This window comes from Macaca nemestrina, chromosome 4, assembly GCF_043159975.1.
Source record: "Macaca nemestrina isolate mMacNem1 chromosome 4, mMacNem.hap1, whole genome shotgun sequence".
Taxonomy (NCBI): Eukaryota; Metazoa; Chordata; class Mammalia; order Primates; family Cercopithecidae; genus Macaca; species Macaca nemestrina.
Genome location: NC_092128.1, coordinates 62,431,269 through 62,455,826, shown reverse-complemented (window position 1 = coordinate 62,455,826; position 24,558 = coordinate 62,431,269). Strand labels below are relative to the sequence as shown.

Sequence of the window (24,558 nt, the reverse complement as noted above, 5' to 3'; positions counted from 1 at the left end):
ATTCAAGAATGGCTCTGTTTAAATTGCCAAACCCGGAGAGCAATATCAGGACAGCTTGGAGACATAGGCAAAATGCCACCTGTGCCATCAGGACCCAAAGCATCTCCCATGCCTGTTCCTACAGAATCACCATCTCAGAAAACAGCAGTGCCTCCCCAAGTAAAATTAGTGAAAAAGCCAGAACAAGAAGTAAAAACAGAAGCTGAAAAAGTAATTCTGGAAGAAGTAAAGGAAACACTATCAATGGAAAAAATTCCTCCTATGGTAGCCACAGATCAAAAACAAGAAGAGAGTAAACTAGAGAAAGACAAAGCTTCAGCTCTTGAAGAAAAAAAGCCACTCCATGAAGAAAAAAAACTAATCTCTGAAGAAGAAAAGATATGTTCTGAAGAAAAAAAGCAACTTCTAGAAGAAAAAAAGCCAACCCCTGAAGACAAAAAGCTACTCCCAGAGGCAAAAGCATCAGCCCCAGAAGAACAAAAACATGACTTACTTAAATCTCAAGTACAAATTGCTGAAGAAAAGCTTGAAGGCAGAGTGGCTCCAAAGACAGTGCAAGAAGAGAAACAACCGCAGACCAAGATGGAAGATTTACCATCTGGCACACCTCAGAGTTTACCTAAAGAAGATGATAAGACAACCAAAACAATAAAAGAACAGCCACAGCCATTGTGCACAGCAAAACCTGATCAGGTGGAACCTGGGAAAGAAAAAACAGTAAGTTAAATTTTACTAACTTCTCACACTCTCATGTGTGAAATTATTAATTTTTAACCTAAGTATACAAGTTGCTCATTGGTAATTATGTAAGTGAAGTTCCTCAAACAATGAATGACATTCTTAAAGAAGTATAACAATTGTTTGACTATAATGAAGAACTTTGGCCTTTTCACAGCTTTATGAAGTGTACATAAAGCATAAATACATTTATTTCCCTGTTTCTTATGCCTATCAAATAATCTATCAAAATCATATGGAGTGATAAAGAAGTTATCTAGTTTTATTTTTTTTCTCTACTATGGACACAAAACTCAATATCCTCCTTTAATGTAAAATAATGTGTCTTTATGTAAATTTCTGTTTACTTAACCATTTGTTTACGTAAGAGTCAACAAGGTTTTTCCCAGTTGAAATCATTTTAAGATGTGGTCAGCTATAAAGTGATTCCAAAAAAAAGAAAAAAGGAAAAAAAGTGATGTAACTAAAATCCAAAGTAAAAGTCTTTCTAAAATTTCACAAAACAGTTGAATATTTAGCATGATTTTTAATATAATGTATTCTATTAGCAGTTTTATTCAATGTGTTTAATATTGAAAGGTTATTTATAATCAGCATAATTTGGAAAAATATTCTTTTCTTTTTCTTTAATGGAAAATTTTCATTTAACCCATTTTAACGAATATTTTCACAAGCAGTTACATCCTTTTCAGAGGAACTCTGATATTTTTTGGAGCTATAAGAGATCTTACATTATACTTCACTGAATACATTTAATTCACAGAGGACAGCAATGACTTACCAGGAAATTAAATAATTTAATAGTATTAAAATTCCAACTAGAAACTATAGTTTGTTTCACTGTGATTCAGTTGTGTTTTCTTTAGTTTTAACACATGCTTACCAACCCATCTCTGCTATCTGATGCATCACACATTATCTAAGTAAATCCTGGTCTCCTTTCATTAAATGAGTTTTATCAGAGTCAAAAAGATGCCTATATGTATTCTCCATTCTAATGACTGAATCTAGCCACCACCAGCACCATGAATTGCTTCTTCTAGCTAACCTTTGCAGAGCATGGTGCTTAGTACTGTTTGTCCCTTTGTGGAACTTTCTGTGGCTTTCATGACCCTCTACTTTCCTTCTCTTTTTGTCTTTCTGATCATACTTTATGAAATCTGCTTTGACTATCTCTATGATTTCTCTTTGCAAATTCCAGATGATTTTCCCTTGTTTTGCTTTGAGCTACATGAACAATTTTTGAATACACGTATGTACTTCTTGTCCCTCTTTTGGGGGTCAGACCTGCATTTTCAAGTACCTAGTCAGCAGTTCTACTTCAAAGCCTCTCTGTAAATGCAAACTCAATATGTCTGACTCTTTTCCTCTTCTCTATAGAAACAGTTTCTGCTTGTAACTTTCTATTTCACCATCAAGCACCTGTCTCCTGTCTGCCAGTTACTAATCTTCTGAGTGATTTAAGGTTTCTTCTTACCTGCCCTTTGTTCTCCACAATGAAAGTATCACACTTCTGTCTATTAACTCCTGTTCCTCAGGGCACTACCTTACTTACTGCTTTCATGACCTTTTGCCAATTATTTGAGCAATCTAATTACTGGTTAGGATGCCTTCCTTTTATCCCTTCTCCAGTCTATAGCTGTCAGGTAAATGTTTTCTAGGGTTCCGATAATTTAACTCCATCACTCAGATGTTCCTAATGATTCCCTATTGTGTTTTAAATATATTCCAAGCAAGAAGTTTTTAAATATTTCCTGAATGCAGTACTTTTTTCTTTTATTTTATACCTTTATCACTTTTTATTACTTTTTCTTTCATTATACAACCACAATATGTGTATATGTATTTATTTATAAATTTTATGTATGCACTATTTGACTAATATTTACTTTCTAAAACATTCACAAAGAATAGTGAAATAAACTAAAATTACCATTGTTATTATATTTATTTAAATGCAGATAGTGAATACAGATACATTTGATCACCTTAAAAGGTGTTTAATAGTGATACTTTAGAGAGAGCATTATGTTTTAATATTTTTTAAGATCTTGGTGTAAAACTTTATGATATAGTTGTTTGAAATCCAGCTTCAAAGTTAAGCTTATTTTAATACTTTGATGTTCAGTTTTAATGGCTATTCAGAGCAGGAAAAAAAGATAATTAAAAAGAATATGCTACAAATGGAAGAAGTAGCTCACAGTTTGTTCTCACTAAATATTGCTACCTTTTTTTAAAGTGTGGATTGTAAACCAATTATGAAAAAAAGAATTGGTAATTGCACAAATAAGTGTTAACCTTCCTTAATATCAATCATTTGTGTTTGTTAACTATCAGAAAATGTGGGGCTTTTACAATACTTTTCAGCAAACGATTTTCAAACCCATTGCATTTCTTTGTCTAGAAGGTTTTTAAACAGATTAAAATATTCTGTTTTAAAGTTTGTTACATGAGCAGATACAATAACTTTTAAAAGTGACATATGTTATTTTGTATAGCATAATCATAAAATAATTTCCAAATATTTATCTTCAAAGAGCTGTTTCCACATTATAATTTTCTCAGAGAAACAGGTATTGTTTATTTTGCTTTAAATATCAAATACCCAGCATATTGCTGACAATTAGTATTTATTTTCTTGCTGTCTAATAAGTATTGTATTACTGAAAAGCACTTGCAATCCTCTATTTTTAAGTAAGGATCAAATCTCCACATTCTGCAGCTTTTTAACTAATTTTCCATGAGATAAACAGTAAATATCTGTGTCATGGTCAAAAATAACGTCATATTCTCTGTCCCAGTACAAAATAAATGTTCTTCAAAATATGAAGTTCTTATTAGTATACAGTGTACTACATCAGTAATATCTTGAGGCAGTCTGTCTAATTCTGGCTTACTTGTAATGAATAAATGTTTTTCATATGTATTGCCATCTCCCTAACCTTATTCTTTAAAATTATAATTCCAATCAGAGAAATTACTTCTCAATTTTTAATATTTTTTATTTAAAAAATACACATTTTTTTGAATTAAACAAATCAGTCCACATTGATGCTATGTGTTCATTGGTGCATTTTTCCTTGAGGGTTCACAATAGTAATTCTTAAAATATTTTATTATTAATTAAAGAGAAATAGGAACTATTATGAACTGAGTATGTAAAGAAATCTCCATAGTTGGATTATATTATTATTAGATCTTTTGCTACTAAATTTGTTCTAATATTTTTTTCCCAAACCTTCCACAATTATTTCTTTGTTTCTTCCAATAACATTTGCTGACAAAGGAATGTAGTTTGATTTGTCACTATATTGATTCCACATATTACTTTAGTCATTTTTTCATGACAAAAAAAAATTCCCCATCTGTTATGTAATTTTTCTTATTGAGCAAGAAAATTCAAAAGAATATTCCCAATGGTTATTATTCAAGTTAGTGAAAACTTATAAAGTACTAGAAAACTTATTTGCTGAAAATTACAGAAGTTTGTAATAGTGTCATAATACCACTGGCTTTGATTCAAAGCACGTTCTGTATTTAGGGTAAGGTTTGTTATTAGCAATAATAGATGCAGAAACAGATTTCAAATAGCTTTCCTAATAATGTCAAGCATTTTTTCCTAACTTCAAGTCAGATCTGATTTAATTTGGTGATCACTGTTCTCACCTTGTTATGAAAACTGATGAAAAGCTTGTAGCAATATGAAAACTGTTAGCTTTCTTATGAGTGCATGTGTGTATATCTTACATTACTAGTTTGATTTTTAACAAATGATTTTTTTTTGCAGAAATTTTTTTCTACTACTTAGCTATTATAGGAAAATTGTTTTAGTTAAAGCTAGGTGATTTATTGTAACTACAAACCATAAACCTGCATAACTGAACAATAAGCTTCAACATAAAGGTGAGCAAGTGAAGTAGTTGCCTCACTATAACTTCTCTTTATAGTTGGTTGCCTCATTATAACTTCCGGCCTTCTCCCAGGAGTCCTCACAGACCATGTGACCAACTGACATGACATGTGAGATAATAGTATTGCCCATCTATTGATTAAATATTAGTGCAATTTAATTTATCCTCTATTTTGGATTTAAAAATGCAACTAAAATCCTAGTGTCTACTCATTGTATTCCACTGAAGCACTTTGCATAGCTACCACGGTATATGCACCCCACAGCGGAGACTCCTGTCTAAATGACTTAGTTGGCTTTCTCAGCCTTCTGGAATCTGGCTCCAACACAACTTTCAAGCAACTGCTAACGTTCCCTATGGGGAGACATTAAAGAATAACAGCCAAATATGCCTTGTGTGTTTCCTGAACATAGCTTGTGCTTTCTCCTTTGTGAACCTGTTCTCAGTTTTTGTATGTGCACTGATGCTGCAGCTTCACATCATCTGGCAGAAAAAATCCCACCTGAACCTCCACACCACTCTGCTAGCATGTCGTCCATGAGTCTGCCCTTCTATTCCCTAGTGGTAGTCAGTTTTCCTGATGCAGAATTTTCTGCAATGATTAATTTCTTAATTAGTTTTTATTTACAATCAAAACAATACTCTTAATTTACCTCTTACTATTCAGGCTGCTGTGTTAAGTACTTCCTTATACAATGATTGATAAAGTTAATATTATGATAGCTTTAGTAAAGATGGGGAAACTGAATTTCTGTGCCCAAGATCACATAGCTGGAAGGCAGAAGTACTAGAATTATAGTCCAGCTCTGATTACAAAGACTGTGCTCTCATCCACTGCACAAGATGTTTTTTCCTATGACACTTTTAGGATACTGGCTTTCCATTATTATAATCATCCATCTCTCTTGGCAACCCTCACTGCTATACCAAACACTTGGTATAATATTTACTCTATTTATATATGTGTATTATTTATTCATTAATTTAGCTGTCATTTGTATTGTTCATATTATTATAGTACGTTGTTTACATTTCGTTGTTGCAACATCATTTTGTCACTTCATTTCTGTCTTTCAAAATGTTTGTTGAATAGCATTAAAATTAATCCTGAGGTATAACAATTTGAAAATTACATACACATCTTTAAATTTTTAGTTTAACATTTTAAAATTCATGTTTGCTGTAGAATTTTATCTTTTTACTTACATAAACAGAATACTGTTTAAATATTTATTTGATATAGTACACTAAAATACTCTCCCCATAGAAACCAAACTTGGAACACTCTTTAGCAGGTACTTTTATTTCTGGTTAAAATGATCTGAGGGTTAGTATTCAAGTTACATATAGCCAATAAGTGACTGCCTAATCAGAAAGGATGAAAACTAATCATGTTTTCTGTAGTGAGAAGGACTCCCATATTATAGTGCTTAGGTGTGAGCGTCCGATCTTCACTCCAGGTCTAGTGAATTTTATTGGCTTCATTTTGTTTGGAGCATTTCAAACACTCAGATCAGTAATCTGCATTCATGTAGACTTTATGTAAATTATAAGATTTGCATTCATTGTTTAATTTTAGCCCATCAAAATAAATGGCTTTGGGAAAGTTAAACAAAAACTTAACACTGCATCCTTTCTTTGCACAGTTTTATATGTCATCTAGAATTCAGTTCGTTAACAATATTCAAAACAATTCTGTTTGCCTTCAATATGGAAGGCTTTTGTGAAAAGAGCAAAACCAAATTTGGCAGTGCAGGTGTGTCTTGGCACATTCTCCACTACTAGTGAAGACCTCAAGATACACCACCATCAGAAGAGATCCAAATGGGGCTCCATTCATCAGTGCCCCTCACTGACCGGTCTGCAGCTCAATAAATGGCAGGGGGTTATTGGAAGGAAAAGGGAAAAAGCCTGGAGAGTAAACACTTTGCAGACTTGCCACCTTATACTATGCAAAAGTCATTTAGGGGGAAAAAAAAAATCATTGCAGTATCACCACCATAGGCAGCTTCACTGTTGCTTGCCACTTCAATATAAGAAAGGAACTGAAATGAGTTAAGTGCTCATCAACCCTCCTACTATAGTCTCACAACTGCAGATAAGAAATTATTTATTGGAAAGACATTCAATTGGTACAGTGTAGTTAATTCTAGGTGCACACTGAAGAGTAGGCATTACTTTTTGCACTACAGTTGTTAAGAATATATCACACTGTCTTTTTTAATTGAGTAACATTGTAAATTCAGAAAAAGCATTTTACCCTCTAATATGCTCAGGATAGATCATTGACCATGCATAACAAAGGTATATATTTGGATGAAAATGAATGTAAAATGAGCATCCAGCCAACAATATTTATATTTGATAACTCTAACTAGAAAAAGGAGAAGAAAAAAAGGAAGGAGGGAGGGAAGGATGGGGGAGGGAGGAAGGGAGGGAGGGGGGAGGGAAGGAAGGAAGGAAGGGAGGAAGGAAGGAAGGAAGGAAGGAAGGAAGGAAGGAAGGAAGGAAGGAAGGAAGGAAGGAGTATGTTTGTTGTGCAACCTTATATCTGTTTATTTGGGCCATAGTTAGATCAGAAGAGCTTATACCAACTCACACACTGATAATATTGAAACAGTTCAAGATACAGATGTAGTGGAATTAAGGTGGCCTCATAGGCTAGAGTGAGCTGTAGCATGCTCTTAGGCAGCTGTTCCCCTAACCCCTCCTTTCTGTAGGCTGTAAGACTATTGTGTCCTCCTTTAAACAGGACAACTAACTGAATCAGTTTTATTTTACTCATATATATTTTTACTTAGCAAAAAAGTCTTCATGCAACAAGTCTCTATATTTAATTTTTATTTAAGGCCTCTCTGATTCTTGAACCTAAATTGTTGTCATGGCATCATCATAGCCCAAGAAAGGCAACAAGTTCAGGGTTGTGGTGTGTCGCTAAGGATCCCAGATCTCTGGAAAGCCCATGCTCCTGCTCACAAAAGCTATTTATTTTTTAAGGAAGCTGCTTTTCAAGATAAAACAAGATTTCAAAAATCAAAAGGTATTTGTAAGTGACATTAGTGAAACACTTTTGAGATGGGATGCTGAAGATACATGTGATTAACAACTCTACAAAATATTACAGCTGGATATTTCTCTTTAGCTGAACTGATAAGTCAGACCAATTATTGCATAACTTTTTCAAAGTACAAAATTTATAAACATTCATTCCAAGTGATATAGAGTAATGATATTAATAATATCAAGTATATATAGTGGTTCATAACTTTCAAAATGTCTTTTAAAAGCAATGCCTTGTTTGAATCATTTGACAAGAACGATAACCATGTATTTGTGGTACATGGCACATATGTTATTATGGCATGTTACTTGCTTTTTTTTGTTTAGTGAATTCTCCAACATCCCTTACAACTTGCAGCCAGGCACAAAGCCCATTGTCTGATACTTTCTTGAACTTTTCCTGACCTTATAATCCAAAAGTAAATTATGTTAATAGAAAATTTATCTTTAAACATCTTCATCACAATTTATAAACTGTATCTTAAAGCAAATTTATTGAGAAAAATAATCATATTTTTGATGGAAAATGACATTGAAATGTGAAAGGGTATTTATGACAGAAGATCAAATGTCATTGAGAATTGACATTTAGTGAAATTTAGTTTAAATGGAAACTAACCTTATCAACACATATCAACAATATTTTTCTCAAACTTTTAAAAAATACTAACATATGGTTGAAAAAATTTTCCAAAATTATTTTTCAGTTCCTAATAGTTATTTGATAGTAATGGAGAGGCCATGTTTTTAGTTTAACCATGTTAAGTTTTCCTGTATCTTTATCTCCCTGCTTAGGAAAAGGAAGATGACAAATCAGACACCTCAAGTTCTCAGCAGCCTAAAAGCCCCCAAGGTCTGAGCGACACGGGATATTCTTCTGATGGAATATCAAGCTCACTTGGTGAAATTCCAAGTCTTATTCCAACTGATGAAAAGGATATTCTCAAGGGACTCAAAAAGGACTCTTTTTCACAAGAAAGCAGCCCTTCCAGCCCCTCAGATTTGGCTAAATTAGAAAGTACAGTCCTATCTATTTTGGAAGCTCAAGCAAGTACACTTGTTGATGAAAAGTCAGAAAAGAAAACACAACCCCATGAAGTTTCTCCTGAGCAGCCTAAAGACCAACAGAAAACTCAGAGTGTGTCTGAAACCTTGGAAATTGCTATTTCAGAAGAGGGGATCAAAGAAAGTCAAGAAGAAAGGAAAGACACTTTTAAAAAAGATACCCAGCAAGATATTCCTTCCAGCAAGGACCATAAAGAAAAGTCTGAGTTTGTTGATGACATAACTACTAGAAGAGAGCATTATGATTCAGTTGAAGAGAGTAGTGAAAGTGAAAACTCACCTGTTCCACAAAGAAAACGAAGAACTAGTGTTGGCTCATCAAGCAGTGATGAGTATAAACAGGAAGACAGCCAAGGATCAGGGGAAGAGGAGGACTTCATTCGAAAACAAATCATAGAAATGAGTGCTGATGAAGATGCTTCAGGTTCTGAAGATGATGAGTTCATCAGGAACCAGCTCAAAGAGATTAGTAGTAGTACTGAGAGCCAGAAGAAGGAAGAAACCAAGGGAAAAGGCAAAATAACAGCAGGGAAACACAGACGACTGACTCGAAAAAGTAGCACAAGCATTGATGATGATGTAGGAAGACGTCACTCATGGCATGATGAAGACGATGAAGCATTTGATGAAAGTCCTGAACTTAAATACAGAGAAACTAAAAGTCAGGAAAGTGAAGAACTTGTAGTTGCTGGAGGAGGAGGGCTACGCCGATTTAAAACAATTGAGCTCAACAGTACAATAACAGATAAATATTCTGCAGAGTCATCACAGAAAAAAACAAGTTTGTATTTTGAGGAAGAGCCAGAATTAGAAATGGAAAGCCTGACAGACTCACCTGAAGATAGGTCAAGGGGAGAGGGGTCTTCGAGTCTGCATGCTTCCAGCTTCACTCCTGGTACATCCCCTACATCAGTATCATCACTTGATGAGGACAGTGACAGTAGCCCGAGTCACAAAAAAGGAGAGAGCAAACAGCAACGCAAAGCTCGGCACAGATCACATGGCCCTCTTTTGCCTACTATTGAAGATTCTTCAGAGGAAGAAGAATTGAGAGAAGAAGAAGAATTATTAAAGGAGCAAGAAAAGCAGAGGGAAATAGAACAGCAACAAAGAAAGAGTTCTAGTAAAAAATCAAAGAAAGACAAAGACGAACTTCGAGCTCAGAGAAGAAGGGAAAGGCCAAAGACACCACCTAGTAATCTCTCTCCCATTGAAGATGCATCTCCAACAGAAGAGTTACGTCAGGCTGCAGAAATGGAGGAGCTCCATAGATCTTCTTGTTCTGAATATTCACCTAGCATAGAATCAGACCCAGAAGGTTTTGAAATAAGCCCGGAAAAAATAATAGAAGTACAAAAAGTTTATAAATTGCCCACAGCTGTGTCATTATACTCACCAACAGATGAGCAATCTATTATGCAGAAAGAAGGTAGCCAAAAGGCGTTAAAAAGTGCTGAGGAGATGTATGAAGAAATGATGCATAAAACACACAAATACAAAGCTTTTCCAGCTGCAAATGAACGAGATGAAGTGTTTGAAAAAGAGCCTTTGTATGGTGGAATGCTAATAGAGGATTATATTTATGAATCTTTAGTAGAAGACACGTACAATGGATCTGTAGATGGCAGCCTGCTAACAAGGCAAGAAGAAGAAAATGGATTTATGCAGCAGAGAGGAAGAGAGCAAAAGATAAGACTTTCAGAACAAATTTATGAAGATCCTATGCAGAAAATTACAGACCTCCAGAAAGAGTTTTATGAGTTAGAAAGCTTACATTCTGTTGTGCCTCAGGAAGATATTGTTTCAAGCTCTTTTATCATCCCAGAAAGCCATGAGATAGTGGACCTGGGTACTATGGTAACTTCTACAGGAGAAGAAAAGAAACTACTAGATGCTGATGCTGCCTATGAGGAACTTATGAAGAGGCAACAGATGCAGTTAACACCTGGATCTAGCCCAACCCAGGCCCCCATCGGTGAGGATATGACAGAGTCCACCATGGACTTTGACAGAATGCCTGATGCATCTTTGACATCAAGTGTTCTCTCAGGAGCATCTCTTACAGATTCGACCAGCAGTGCAACACTGTCTATCCCAGATGTTAAAATAACCCAACATTTTTCAACAGAAGAAATTGAGGATGAATATGTAACCGATTATACAAGAGAAATTCAAGAGATAATTGCCCATGAATCGCTGATTTTGACCTACTCGGAGCCTTCAGAAAGTGCTACATCTGTCCCACCCTCTGACACACCTTCTCTCACATCATCTGTTTCCTCGGTCTGTACCACAGATAGCTCTTCACCCATTACTACCCTGGATAGCATAACCACAGTTTATACAGAACCAGTGGACATGATAACTAAATTTGAGGATTCTGAGGAAATTTCTTCATCAACTTATTTTCCAGGCAGCATTATAGACTACCCGGAAGAAATAAGTGTATCTTTAGATCGGACTACCATATCAGATGGTAGAGCTAGTGCTGATCATATTATTTCCTTATCCGATATGGCATCTTCTATCATAGAATCTGTAGCACCTAAACCTGAAGGGCCAGTTGCTGACACTATTTCTACTGACTTATCTATAGCTGAAAAGGACCCAGTGAAGAGCGCCAAGAAGGAAACTGGGAATGGAATCATTCTGGAGGTTTTGGAAGCTTACAGAGATAAAAAGGAGTTGGAGGCCGAACTAACAAAAAGTAGCTTCTCTGAAACTGTGTTTGATCACCCACCTTCTTCTGTAATAATCCTTCCAATGAAAGAGCAGCTTTCAACTACGTACTTTACATCTGGAGAGACCTTTGGTCAGGAAAAACCTGTGTCTCAGTTACCAACTGGCAGTCCTTCTGTTTCCTCTCTTCCAACTAAACCTCGCCCATTCTTTAGAAGTTCTTCTTTGGACATATCAGCTCAACCTCCTCCCCCTCCTCCCCCTCCCCCTCCTCCTCCTCCTCCACCACCGCCACCTCCTCCCCCACCACTTCCTCCACCAACTTCACCTAAACCAACTATTCTTCCTAAAAAAAAGTTAACAGTTACAGCTCCAGTGACTACAGCTACACCTCTGTTTGATGCTGTTACTACTGTAGAGACCACAGCTGTTCTGAAAAGTAGTGGATTACCTGTTACAAGAATATGTACCACCGCACCTCCTCCTGTTCCTCCTAAGCCATCTTCAATTCCATCTGGACTTGTATTTACCCACAGGCCTGAGCCAAGCAAACCTCCAATCGCCCCCAAACCAGTGATTCCTCAGATTCCAGCAACTACACAAAAACCAACAGATATACACCCCAAACCAATAGGCCTGTCTTTAACTTCAAGTATGACCTTAAATTTAGTGACTTCAGCAGATTATAAATTGCCTTCCCCTACCTCCCCACTTTCCCCACACTCCAACAAGTCCTCACCAAGATTTTCCAAATCCCTCACGGAAACTTATGTAGTTATTACATTGCCATCTGAACCTGGGACTCCGACAGATGCTTCTGCTAGTCAAGCAATTACCAGTTGGCCCTTGGGATCACCCTCCAAAGATCTGGTTTCTGTTGAACCTGTGTTTTCTGTAATTCCTCCTATGACAGCTGTAGAAGTTCCAAGTTCATCAGAACAGACCTTCTATATCTCTGGAGCTTTACAGACATTTTCTCCTACCCCTGTCACAGCACCCTCTTCATTTCAAGCAACTCCCATGTCAGTTACACAGTTTGTCACTACTGAAGTTTCCAAGACTGAGGTTTCAGCAACCGGAAGTACAGCTCCTAGTGTTGGTCTCAGCAGCATTTCCATAACAATTCCTCCAGAGCCTCTTGCTCTAGATAACCTACATTTAGAGAAGCCTCAGTATAAAGAAGATGGAAAATTGCAACTTGTTGGTGATGTAATTGATTTGCGTACAGTACCAAAGGTAGAAGTTGAAACAACTGATAAATGTATTGATCTTTCTGCTTCTACAATGGATGTGAAAAGGCAGATCACAACAAATGAAGTTTATGGGAAACAAATTAGTGCTGTCCAACCCTCTATTATAAATCTTAGTGTAACATCATCAATAGTGACTCCTGTATCTCTGCCCACTGAGACAGTGACCTTTGTCACATGCACAGCTAGTGCAAGTTATACTACAGGCACAGAAAGCCTAGTGGGTGTAGAACGTGCAATGACAACACCACTCCAGCTTACAACATCAAAGCATGCTGAGCCCCCATACAGGATACCAAGTGACCAGGTCTTTCCTATAGCTAGGGAAGAAGCGCCGATAAACTTATCTCTAGGTACTCCAGCACATGCAATGACATTGGCTGTTACAAAACCTGTCACTGCGCCTCCTGTTGGTGTCACAAATGGATGGACTGATAGCACCATATCCCAGGGGATCACTGATGGGGAAGTAGTGGATCTCAGTACAACCAAGTCTCATAGAACAGTCGTAACAATGGATGAGTCTACTTCAAGTGTGATGACCAAAATAATAGAAGATGATGAAAAACCCGTTGACTTAACAGCAGGGAGAAGAGCTGTGTGCTGTGATGTGGTTTATAAATTACCGTTTGGAAGGAGCTGCACAGCACAGCAGCCTGCAACTACTCTTCCTGAGGATCGTTTTGGTTATAGGGATGACCACTATCAGTATGATCGATCAGGGCCATATGGTTATAGAGGGATTGGGGGAATGAAGCCTTCCATGTCTGACACAAATTTAGCAGAAGCTGGACATTTTTTCTATAAAAGTAAGAATGCTTTTGATTATTCTGAAGGAACTGACACAGCAGTAGATCTGACTTCAGGGAGAGTTACTACAGGTCAGTATGATGTGGCAGCAGACCTTTCCTTGAAATATAATTATGGTGTTCCTCATCTCATTTCAGGATGAAAATGTGGTTCCTTTTCCAGTTTTGTTACTTTTTCTCTTTCTTTGGATGTTTTAGCAGCATATTTTGGAGTACATGTGCGCTTTTGTTCCTTCATGTTAAAAAAAAATTTGTTCTGCTCAAAATCACCTGCATGTGCCTGCATGTTCAACATTGCTTTCATTCCGCATCTAATTAGGTTAACCTGTGGATTTGCATGCAGTCTCATTCATTATGTTCATCAAGATGAGAGGGTTTTCAAACTCAAAAAGCAGCATTCATTCTGGGAACTGGACTATAACTCTGCCCTGTATTTCAGGTGAGGTAATGGATTATTCAAGCAAGACTACAGGTCCATATCCAGAAACACGACAAGTCATTTCAGGAGTTGGGATTAGTACCCCACAGTATTCCACAGCAAGAATGACACCACCGCCAGGACCCCAGTATTGTGTGGGGAGTGTTTTGAGGTCATCTAATGGTGTTGTCTATTCTTCAGTAGCAACTCCGACACCCTCTACCTTTGCTATCACCACACAACCCGGCTCCATTTTCAGCACCACAGTGAGGGATTTGTCTGGTATTCATACAACTGATGCAGTGACTTCATTACCTGCCCTGCACCATAGCCAGCCAATGCCTAGATCGTATTTTATAACAACAGGTGCATCTGAAACGGACATTGCAGTAACTGGTATTGATATCAGTGCCAGCTTGCAAACTATTACTATGGAGTCTCTTACTGCTGAGACAATAGACTCTGTTCCCACTTTAACCACAGCATCTGAAGTGTTTCCTGAAGTGGTGGGAGATGAAAGTGCTCTTTTGATTGTCCCTGAAGAAGATAAACAACAGCAGCAGCTAGACTTGGAGCGTGAGCTCCTGGAGCTGGAGAAAATTAAGCAACAGCGCTTTGCTGAGGAATTGGAGTGGGAACGTCAGGAAATTCAAAGATTCCGAGAACAAGAAAAGATCATGGTTCAGAAAAAGTTGGAGGAGCTGCAATCTATGAAGCAACACCTTCTCTATCAGCAAGAAGAAGAGCGGCAAGCCCAGTTCATGATGAGGCAGGAGACGTTAGCTCAGCAACAGTTACAGCTTGAGCAGATCCAACAGCTGCAACAACAGCTTCACCAGCAGCTGGAGGAGCAAAAGATTCGGCAGATCTACCAGTATAACTATGACCCTTCTGGAACTGCTTCTCCACAAACCACTACAGAGCAGGCAATTTTGGAAGGTCAGTATGCTGCCCCAGAAGGCAGTCAGTTTTGGGCAACTGAAGATGCAACCACTACAGCTTCAGCTGTTGTGGCAATTGAAATACCACAAAGCCAAGGATGGTACACCGTTCAGTCTGATGGTGTTACTCAGTACATTGCCCCACCTGGTATCCTGAGCACTGTTTCAGAAATACCTCTAACAGATGTTGTTGTAAAAGAGGAAAAACAGCCCAAAAAGAGAAGTTCTGGAGCTAAAGTCCGAGGACAGTATGATGAAATGGGAGAAAATATGGCAGATGATACCCGAAGTTTTAAAAAGATAGTGGACAGTGGTGTACAAACGGATGACGAAGATGCCACAGATCGGAGCTATGTGAGTAGGAGAAGGAGAACTAAAAAGAGTGTGGATACAAGCGTCCAAACTGATGATGAAGATCAGGATGAGTGGGATGTGCCTACTAGATCAAGGAGGAAAGCTCGTGTAGGGAAATATGGTGACAGCATGGCAGAGGCTGACAAGACCAAACCCCTTTCCAAAGTCTCCAGCATAGCAGTTCAAACGGTAGCAGAGATATCTGTGCAAACTGAACCAGTTGGAACCATAAGAACACCCTCCATACGGGCACGAGTGGATGCCAAGGTAGAAATAATTAAACACATTTCAGCACCTGAAAAGACTTACAAAGGGGGCAGTTTAGGATGTCAAACAGAAGCAGATTCAGACACACAAAGTCCTCAATACCTGAGTGCCACATCTCCACCCAAAGACAAGAAACGCCCAACACCTTTAGAGATTGGTTATTCATCTCACCTCCGGGCAGATTCCACAGTACAGCTGGCTCCTTCCCCACCCAAATCCCCCAAAGTCCTTTATTCACCCATCTCACCACTTTCACCAGGCAAAGCCTTAGAATCAGCCTTTGTACCTTATGAAAAACCCCTCCCTGATGATATAAGTCCACAGAAAGTACTGCATCCAGATATGGCTAAAGTTCCCCCAGCAAGTCCTAAGGCAGCCAAGATGATGCAGCGTTCTATGTCTGACCCCAAGCCTCTGAGTCCAACAGCAGACGAAAGTTCCAGGGCTCCTTTTCAGTATACCGAGGGCTATACGGTAAGAGTGATTCTTTTCAGTTGGAAGGCAATGGATGAGTTGTTAATCATGTGTTTTCAGACTTTTAGGAGGCAATCAGGCTCCTGGTACCTTAGAAACCTAATACTAGATTAGAGTGAAGATTATTGCCTTAGAAATTTACACTATGTATGTGTGTGTGTGTGTGCGTGTGTGTGTGGAAAACCATACATTCCTTAAAAATACCAAAGAAAGAAAACATTATGTGAAGAAAATGATTTTATTATTTTAAGACAATGAAATCGAAAGTCTTATTCTTATATCAAAATCTCCCAAATGTCAACGTAACTGTGATTTCAGTAAACATAATATTCATTTTCAGGCATTATAGGAAACATTAAACAGATAATGCAAACAGTGACTATAAATTTAGACCATGGATATTTAGTGGGAGAGATCATCTTGTCAGTATCCTCTTCCTCCAGCCAGAATGTTTTCATTAAAAGGCTTGGAACACTTACTGGTCAAAAGAGAACATTTCTGAGGCAGACAGATAAAAGTGTAATATAATCATCGTAGTTCATCCATGCTTATTTTATTTCTGGCAACTTTGTTAATCTAAACTCAGGTAAACCTTAGTCCTAGTGCTCACAGAAGCGAAAATAATTTTTCATGTTTCTTTGGATAATACAAATTAATTATTTTCAAATATATAGGTATGCTTCAAGGGGAAAAGAACATATACAGATGTATCTGTGAAGATCTGTATAACACAGAATAAGAAATGTTGATAATCAGATATAAACCAGATATTTCCTACTTAAGAAAATCTAATATACATAACTATCCAGAAAGTGATTGACAGATGTAATAGCTCAATTTAGAACAAGACTTCTGTTCAAATTAGAAGTTCCCCTAATGCATGATTACTGAGCTCTAGGTTTTGAACCCTGAAGCTTCTAAGTAGGTTTTTCTGAGACAGTGTTACATTTCCACTGACCCATATGTGTTAAACACTGGCTGTGGGCTGAAAAATATGTCATGATATATGACTGTAAGTCTACTTGTAGGTATATAGCCATCAATGGTCATAATAGTAAATTATAAATTTATGTTTGTTTTCTAGTTTTCTAGTAGAATTGTATTATTACATATTTACATAAGCTAAAAGTAAAGCTGTTTTCACGTCAAGGGGAGAGGTAATAACTATAGAATCAGGAAACCTCTGGTATATTGAGATTTCATCCAGTATACAGAGAATTATTTCATGCGTAGTGTTGTTTCCAGAATTTAATCTATTAATATTGTTGAAAAGTGATTTTTAAGTTAGTTATAATATATAGGGTTTTTTTAATAAGTTTGTTCTAGAAATTCACTTAAAGAGTTATGTGAACAACTTTGAAATATGATTTTTGGCAGTATTTTCAAAGCAATAGTGAAGACTCCCATTACTAGAAAGAACAGGCTTTCCAGGTGGAATATTTACTATTTACATAATATGTATCCCTGTACCCTTAATTCAGATGAACTCAGCTAACAAAGAGTCTCAAGTTATCAATATTTTTTTCCTCACAAAGTATGCACTTTGGATTTGGAAATGTATCCATTTGGAAATTGATACAATGGGTTGTAAAGGTTGTATTACTGATTGTGTCAGCAATATTGATAAGCTAATCATAAAGGAAGTTGAGTAGAATTAGCAAATAATACCCAGAATCTGAAAAACCCTAGGTGTTCTGAGCCTCAAAGCACAATTCAGTGGTTCTTTTTCCAGTTGGTCAAGTTAAATCCATACTTTAATATGGAATAGTACAAATTCAAAGGTATTGTCTTATTACATGCACAGGTAGATCATTTTATACACAGGCAGTGTTTTTAACACTCTAGAGACTATGAGTCTAAGATGTGAATTTTATAATTTCTAGGCAAATGTCTAGACATACTTTGAGCCTATTTTAAAGTAAATAAATTTCTTAATTATAAGTGTGAATTACTAACTATTAACTATACTGAAAAAAATAATTTTCTTAGGGATATTCGTAGTAATGTGAATTTAAGAAGGCTAGCTCAGTAGTTTACAGGTTGTTAATTTTGACAGACCAGTAAGATTGAAAAAACTTACACCACTCAGTAGGCACTGAAACAACACTGTGACACATATAATACAGGTTAAAAGATAAGTTTTATACTCTATCAGATTCTGAATCAATCTGTCCTCCTCCTGAAAGTGTCAGGAGAGGTTGCAAAGAAGAGGTCTGAGTCATGAAGATTGAGACCTCTGCTGGACCATGAAGAGAAAAATGGAGGTGACTGTAACTAGAGGGAATAAATGGACAAAGTTTCAGATTGATGAACAGACATAAAGCAAAGAGGAGGAGAAAAGGGTTTACTGTAAATACAACCAGAAAGTCGAGTGAGGGCCAGGTCACTGGAGATCTAATCTGCTGCCTTACAAAGTTTGGATTTATTTCCTGTGGCTATGAGGATCATAGACCAGAGCCACCATCATCTTTCATTTAGAATGTGCACAGCCCTTGGACTCCTTCTACACTTGCCTTTACTACCATCAATTCTCTAAACAGCACCTAGAGTGATTTTTTAAAACGTACATCAGATTATGTTACTTGCAGCACAGTTTAAACTCTATTAAGATCTCATCAAATTCAAAATACATTAGAAATTTCTTAACAAGGCCACATGTGATGTGATCTCTGCTTGTTTCATGACCTTATTGATCACTCTCCAAACTTTTCCCCCTCCTCACTCTGCTCCGACCATAGGCCGTGCTGTTCTTTGGATGTGCCAACCTCACCCCCACCCAGGGCACATGTCTGTGCCTCTCTCTCCCCAGATATATGTATGCTCACTCCTACATACAGATTTCTGTTCAAAGTGGTGGCATTACAGGCGTGAGCCACCGCACCTGGCCCAGTGTTACAATTTTTACTTCTGTTTTTCCTGTTGGTTTTTCTTCCATTTTGTACATGGACCACACTATACTTTCTCCATTTATTTCCATCTAGTATTTTTGCATGTATCTGTGGATTATCTCTAGCACCATGTTTATGAGGATTCCATAAACCAGAGCTCCAAAATGCCTTCCTTACACCCTTTCTCTTTCTTCTGCACAATGAGACTGATTCACATCCTAACCCAGATGATCAATAACGTCAATCAGAAGGTTACTGTAGCATGCTGTCTACAAAGTCGGGGAGAAAAGTGACATTATCTATTGCATAGCAATGTAAATTCAAAGAATTTTTTAGAGCTAGAAGTTACCTAATCTTGAAATAAATTTTCAAGATTTATCTCTCTTAAAGTATAACATTTTTCTTAGTGATTTTTCTATCAAAAAAATAGTTTGTATATTTCAGAAATATCACATTTTGGCAATGATAGGACACACTACTTTTTGTGCTAAAAAAATAGCTACAATTAAAATGTTATCACCTCTATGTGGCCTTAAAAGTACATAGGCTATTAATCGTTGAAGCTATTTCGTCCCCTTAGACTTGTTTAATAATTTTAGAAAGTTTTTAGTAATAGGCAAACTTCTTATTAAAATCTTTTTCTTCTAGTGTTTAAGCCAGTATCCTATTGCAAAGCAGATGGCATTCATGAGCTGATTTTTACAAGAATATGCTTTGCTTCACTGATTGCTGTTTTGATAGCTATTTTTAAAATTTTTGGAATCCTTTAATGTCTATTTCTGAAAGTAATTTCCATAACCTAAATTGAGAGATTGTATTTCTGTCAATTCTTCCAGAGTATAATGATTTAAGAAATAATGGCTCTGGTGGCCAAATGTGATTTGAATAATAATAATATTTATTAGAGGTTATTTTTCATTATTCTCTTTGACAAGCAATATAAGAAAGTTGTCTATTAAAACTAACTTTAAAACTGTTTTATAATGGTGGTATTTATGTATGTCAGAAAAAAAATCATATATTAAAGATTAGCTTTGTAAATAATAGAAGCCTCATCTTTCTATAGCTCTTACCTTCTTCATTACTAATGTTTTTCTCATGATATTTCTTCTTGATTAAAATATTGCATTTTAACATCCAACTGTTTTAAAATTAAAATACAAAGTATTATTTTGAAGTACTTTTAAAAATAAATGGCAGTAAAATAATTTATACTCATTAGTGATTGGAAAGATATTATTTAAAAAATCAATTAAAACAAATGTACACAGGTATACAAATGTCAGTGAGTCAAAACCAGAAAGCTTTTAAGTTGATCTCAGCAATTTAGTATTCAGTAGTTAACATTGCTATTCACTATAATAAATATCTAAGGATTAATTTCAAAAGAAAACTTAGAAGGAAAAGATTTTCAGAAAAAAATCAAGTCATTTGTGTTATCCTTTCCAGAATCCAAATTTCAAAATAGGCAAATTAACACGATTCTGAGAAACAAATTATATTCTTATTGTTCATTAAAAGACTTCTGTCAGAAGCGTAAAACTAAATATTATGAAATGCCAGTTTAACATGGGAGGGTTCCAACTTAATAGAGCATTGAGTATTACTGAAACAGTTTAAAACCAGAGCACTATTTAACAGTAATTAGTTTCCTATGTATTTCAGCATATTTGTTTCTTAACAGTTCACTACCCTTTCTATTTCGAACATTGTGTACTTTATAATTGATTCAAGCAATGATGTGATCTCAGCTGATTGCAACCTCCGCCTCCCGGGTACAAATGATTCTCTTGCCTCAGCCCCCCGAATAGCTGGGAATACAAGCACCCGCTGTGATGCCCAGTTAATTTTTGTATTTTTAGTAGAGATGGGGTTTCAGCATGTTGGCCAGGCTAGTCTTGAACACCTGACCTCAAGTGATCCTTCAGCCTTGGCCTCCCAGAATGTTGAGATTACAGGCATGAGCCACTGTGCCCGGCCACACTTTTGTATATCTGTTTATATTTCTACACATTACTAATTATTTAGGATTCTATATTATGCTACATTAAGTCTTACTGGGAAAAATGAATAAGCAACTAAAAGGATTATAATATAAAAATTTGGAAAAGTGTGGGGTATATTTTGAAATATAAGATATGTGACATCACAATTCTAATACTTGTTTGACACTTTAACATATTTAATGTTATACCTTATTGATAGGCATATACACATATACATATATACATTAAAACATTACTTTTATAGTCTCATGTAACTAATAAAATATTTTCACATGCAGTTGCTTGGTTGTGATCCAAATCAATTGTTTTCTGTAGGCATTATGTTTCTTTTATTTCATATTTTAAAGATGAGGCATGTGAAGCCCAGATCAATGTCCTTTGCACACCTGTACCTACTCAACACCAATTTTATTTGCACTAAACAAGACCCCACTATTAACAGCTTTTTTTCTCCTGGTACTATTATGTATTGTGAATTACATGTAGAGTTTTAATTAGGAGAGAACTTGAACAAGTGTGGTATGGTAAGGTGAGTCTTTTTCTAAATGTTTTAAGTTATTTTTTAAAAATGTTATGGGTACATAGTAAGTGACTATAGACAGTAACAACTTAATTGTATATTTTAAAATTACATAAAGAAGGTAAGGTGAGTCTTAGATGAACTGGCTAAATAAACTGAAGTTCTTTAGCCTGAAGCTTTAAACAACAAAGGGATTTTCTTCTGTTTTAGTTTCACCTAAAGAACAAGTTACAAAGAATTCAAATTAAAGTATTAAAAAAAACCTTAATGATTGAAAGCAATATAAGAAATCATTAATGCAGATTATAGAACTGATGTCTCAGTATGTTTTTGACTAAAAAAGGAGTACTTCTAATTTTATAAAATGGCAAATAAGAGCTTAGCCTGTGAAGAATGATAAATAACTCTCTTGAGGAAGTAAAAGTTCATTAAAAATAGATGTGAAGCTAAAGATGATTATCCTTGCCATTCCCTCTTCCTTTCTTTCCAATCGAATGATTAAATATAAATGTGAGAAAAAATACAAATATTGTTTTAGCTCTCTAATAAATCATTTTAACTACATGAATAAACTACTAGATTGGATCAAATCTAAATTTCTGATCCATTAGATTTTTTTTTATATTTTTTTAGATTTTTGTGGGTACATGGTGTATATATTTATGGGGTATATGGGATATTTTGATACAAGCACACAATGTGTAATAATCACATCAGGATAAATGGGATATCCATTTCCTCAAGGATTTATCTTTTGTGTTACAAACCATCCAGTTATACTCTCTTAGTTATATTTTTAAATGTACAATTAAATTATCATTTTTTTTTTAACATGACAGGAGCAAGGCAAGTCTCCATTGTTTTTTCTGACAAAATTCAGTCCTAATCAAAGAACTGTCTCCAGGGATAGGGGCTACTAGTATGTTTTAATCATTAGCTTCCTTAAACTGTAAGCTGAAACCATTGTTTAAAGTACCAATTAATGTTCATTGTAAAGAGTTTCAAAATATTTTTCAAGGAATCAACATCACAACATTAATTTTTCCTTTTGACATGAATAAATGTGCATAAATGTATTCAGTGTGACACATATTAAAATGATAGAAATCATTCCAATAAAAACAACAATGGTATTGTATTTAGAAAAACCTCTACTGGTGATTTCAATCAGTTCACTTGTGGCAGGAATCGAGCCTATAAATGCTCTCTCAACTGCACACCAACCAGCATGCTCGGATTTCATTGATTATCCATTTGGAAAATTATCTAATCGGTCATTCATTTATATATCCATTCTCATGGCACTGGATGTGTAGAACTGAGAACTGAAAGGAAAAGTTAACCTCTTAAAATGACATTTAGTAAAAATGTTTTCATTTTAATGTAAGTCCATAGGCTTTAAATTCTAGAGGACTGAATAAAATATTTCTTGTCATTGATTTAATTTAATTTACCATCTTTTAATCAAAAGTGAATAGTATTGTCTTCTAAAGAACTAAATGTTTCTGCAGTTTATATGAAATAAGGGCCATGTTCAGGCACTTTTAAAAAATCTTTGTTATTTAATTTTAAGGGAGCTATTTCATATGGTTTAGGTTTATGAAGAACGAATATTTCTTCTTCATAAAAAATATATTTATATTTACATATTTATATATAATTAATATATACTTTATGTATAATATATAATTCCAGTGGAAAATATATCTATATGTATTTCCAGTGGAAAATATATCTATATTTATCCATCTTTCTCTCTATATATATTTCCAGTGGAAAATATGTATTTCCAGTGGAAAAAATAAATATATATATATATTTCCAGTGACAAAAATGTATATATATTTCCACACACACACATCCCTGAACTATTTTAATTTCATATTCCAAGGTTGTGTTCTAGGCTAAGTGATAATCAATGAACAAGAAACAAAACATAATAGAGAGTACTGTAATTTTGAGCTTAGGGATTTCAAGATTGTAAACATAAAATATATTTACCTCAACATAATTTAGTGAAGGCTTTGTGTCACTATTAAAACTGTCATGTTTACCATGGCTTTTGATAGGTAATTATTTAATCATTCTTCAAATTGGTAATGATCTGATGCTTCCATACCTAGGTAGTTGCCCAAGAGAAATAAATACATGTTCACAGAGAAAAAAAAATACATCATATAACATCATAATTCTAATACCCCATGTCCAGAAATGTAAAATAGAGATTTACATTTTGCAGCATTTAAAATAAAGTTAATTTTTTTCTGATGAGAGTACCAATAAGTAAATATTTTATAGAAACATTAGAATCACTACAGTCTCTCTTTATGGACCAATGATTTGCTGTAAGAATGGAATGTTTCACTGGCAAACAGTACTGCAACATTAAGCATCCACAGTACAAAGGAATGACTGCTGAAAAGGAAAAGGGGAATATGCATTTTACTATTTTTAATTTACATTTATGTTTTAAGAGAAGTTTTCATGTTAATTCTTGGAAATTATTGTTAACCTATTATTCTACTTCAGACTGCCCACTTAAGTTATTTAACACATTTTCTGATAAAGGAATAATTTTCTCATTGTAGCATATTAGAAATGTAAATGATTTTGCCCTTTGAAGAAGGAAACAACATTAGGTAGTCGTACATAACAGTTAGTATCTTAGTCGAACAGCACCATATAAAAGTTAAATGGTATAACATAAGAAAATCAGAGCTATCTATATTCATTTTCTATTGATCTGATCTGTTATTTTCATCCTTATATTATCATGTTTTAGTAATAGTCTTTAAGTCAATGTTTTTAAATTTCTTCATTGTTTCTCCTTATGCTCACTGTTCACCAGGCTTTCCTTTAACCTAGCTAAGAGCATGTGGGCAAAAGGTGCCCCAATAATTTTTTGAAATAGGGACTACAAAAAAAGTGGTTTAAAATTTTAGTAATAACTTGACATTGGGAGACTAAAAGGAAGAGAAAAAGGAGGTCATCTGTACCTTTAAGCATTTTCTTTTCTGCTAGAAAAATAACCAAGGAAATATAATGTTGAATGAAGCAACAAACCAGTTAAAAAATACATGTATAGCAATGTGCCTTTCTAACAAACATGTAAAAACTTAGAAACATAGTGTCTTGCTTCTAAGACATGTGCTTTAAATATTATACCCTTGTAGTTAAT

General features: G+C 35.4%; 1 protein-coding gene across 9 annotated transcripts in view; it reads left to right on the top strand.

The window, feature by feature from the left end:
• Positions 1-24,558, top strand: part of LOC105475406 (piccolo presynaptic cytomatrix protein) — a 406,277-nt gene that overhangs the window by 191,371 nt on the left and 190,348 nt on the right. For 7 of the 9 annotated variants that reach the window (XM_071094748.1, XM_011730625.3, XM_011730623.3 and 4 more), the window contains 3 exons: positions 1-717; positions 8,505-13,584; positions 13,952-15,966. In XM_071094748.1, the coding sequence (XP_070950849.1) occupies positions 1-717; positions 8,505-13,584; positions 13,952-15,966 (7,812 nt within the window). The remainder of the gene's footprint in view (positions 718-8,504; positions 13,585-13,951; positions 15,967-24,558) is intronic. The other 2 variants (XM_071094749.1, XM_024790856.2) reach the window with 2 other exon arrangements.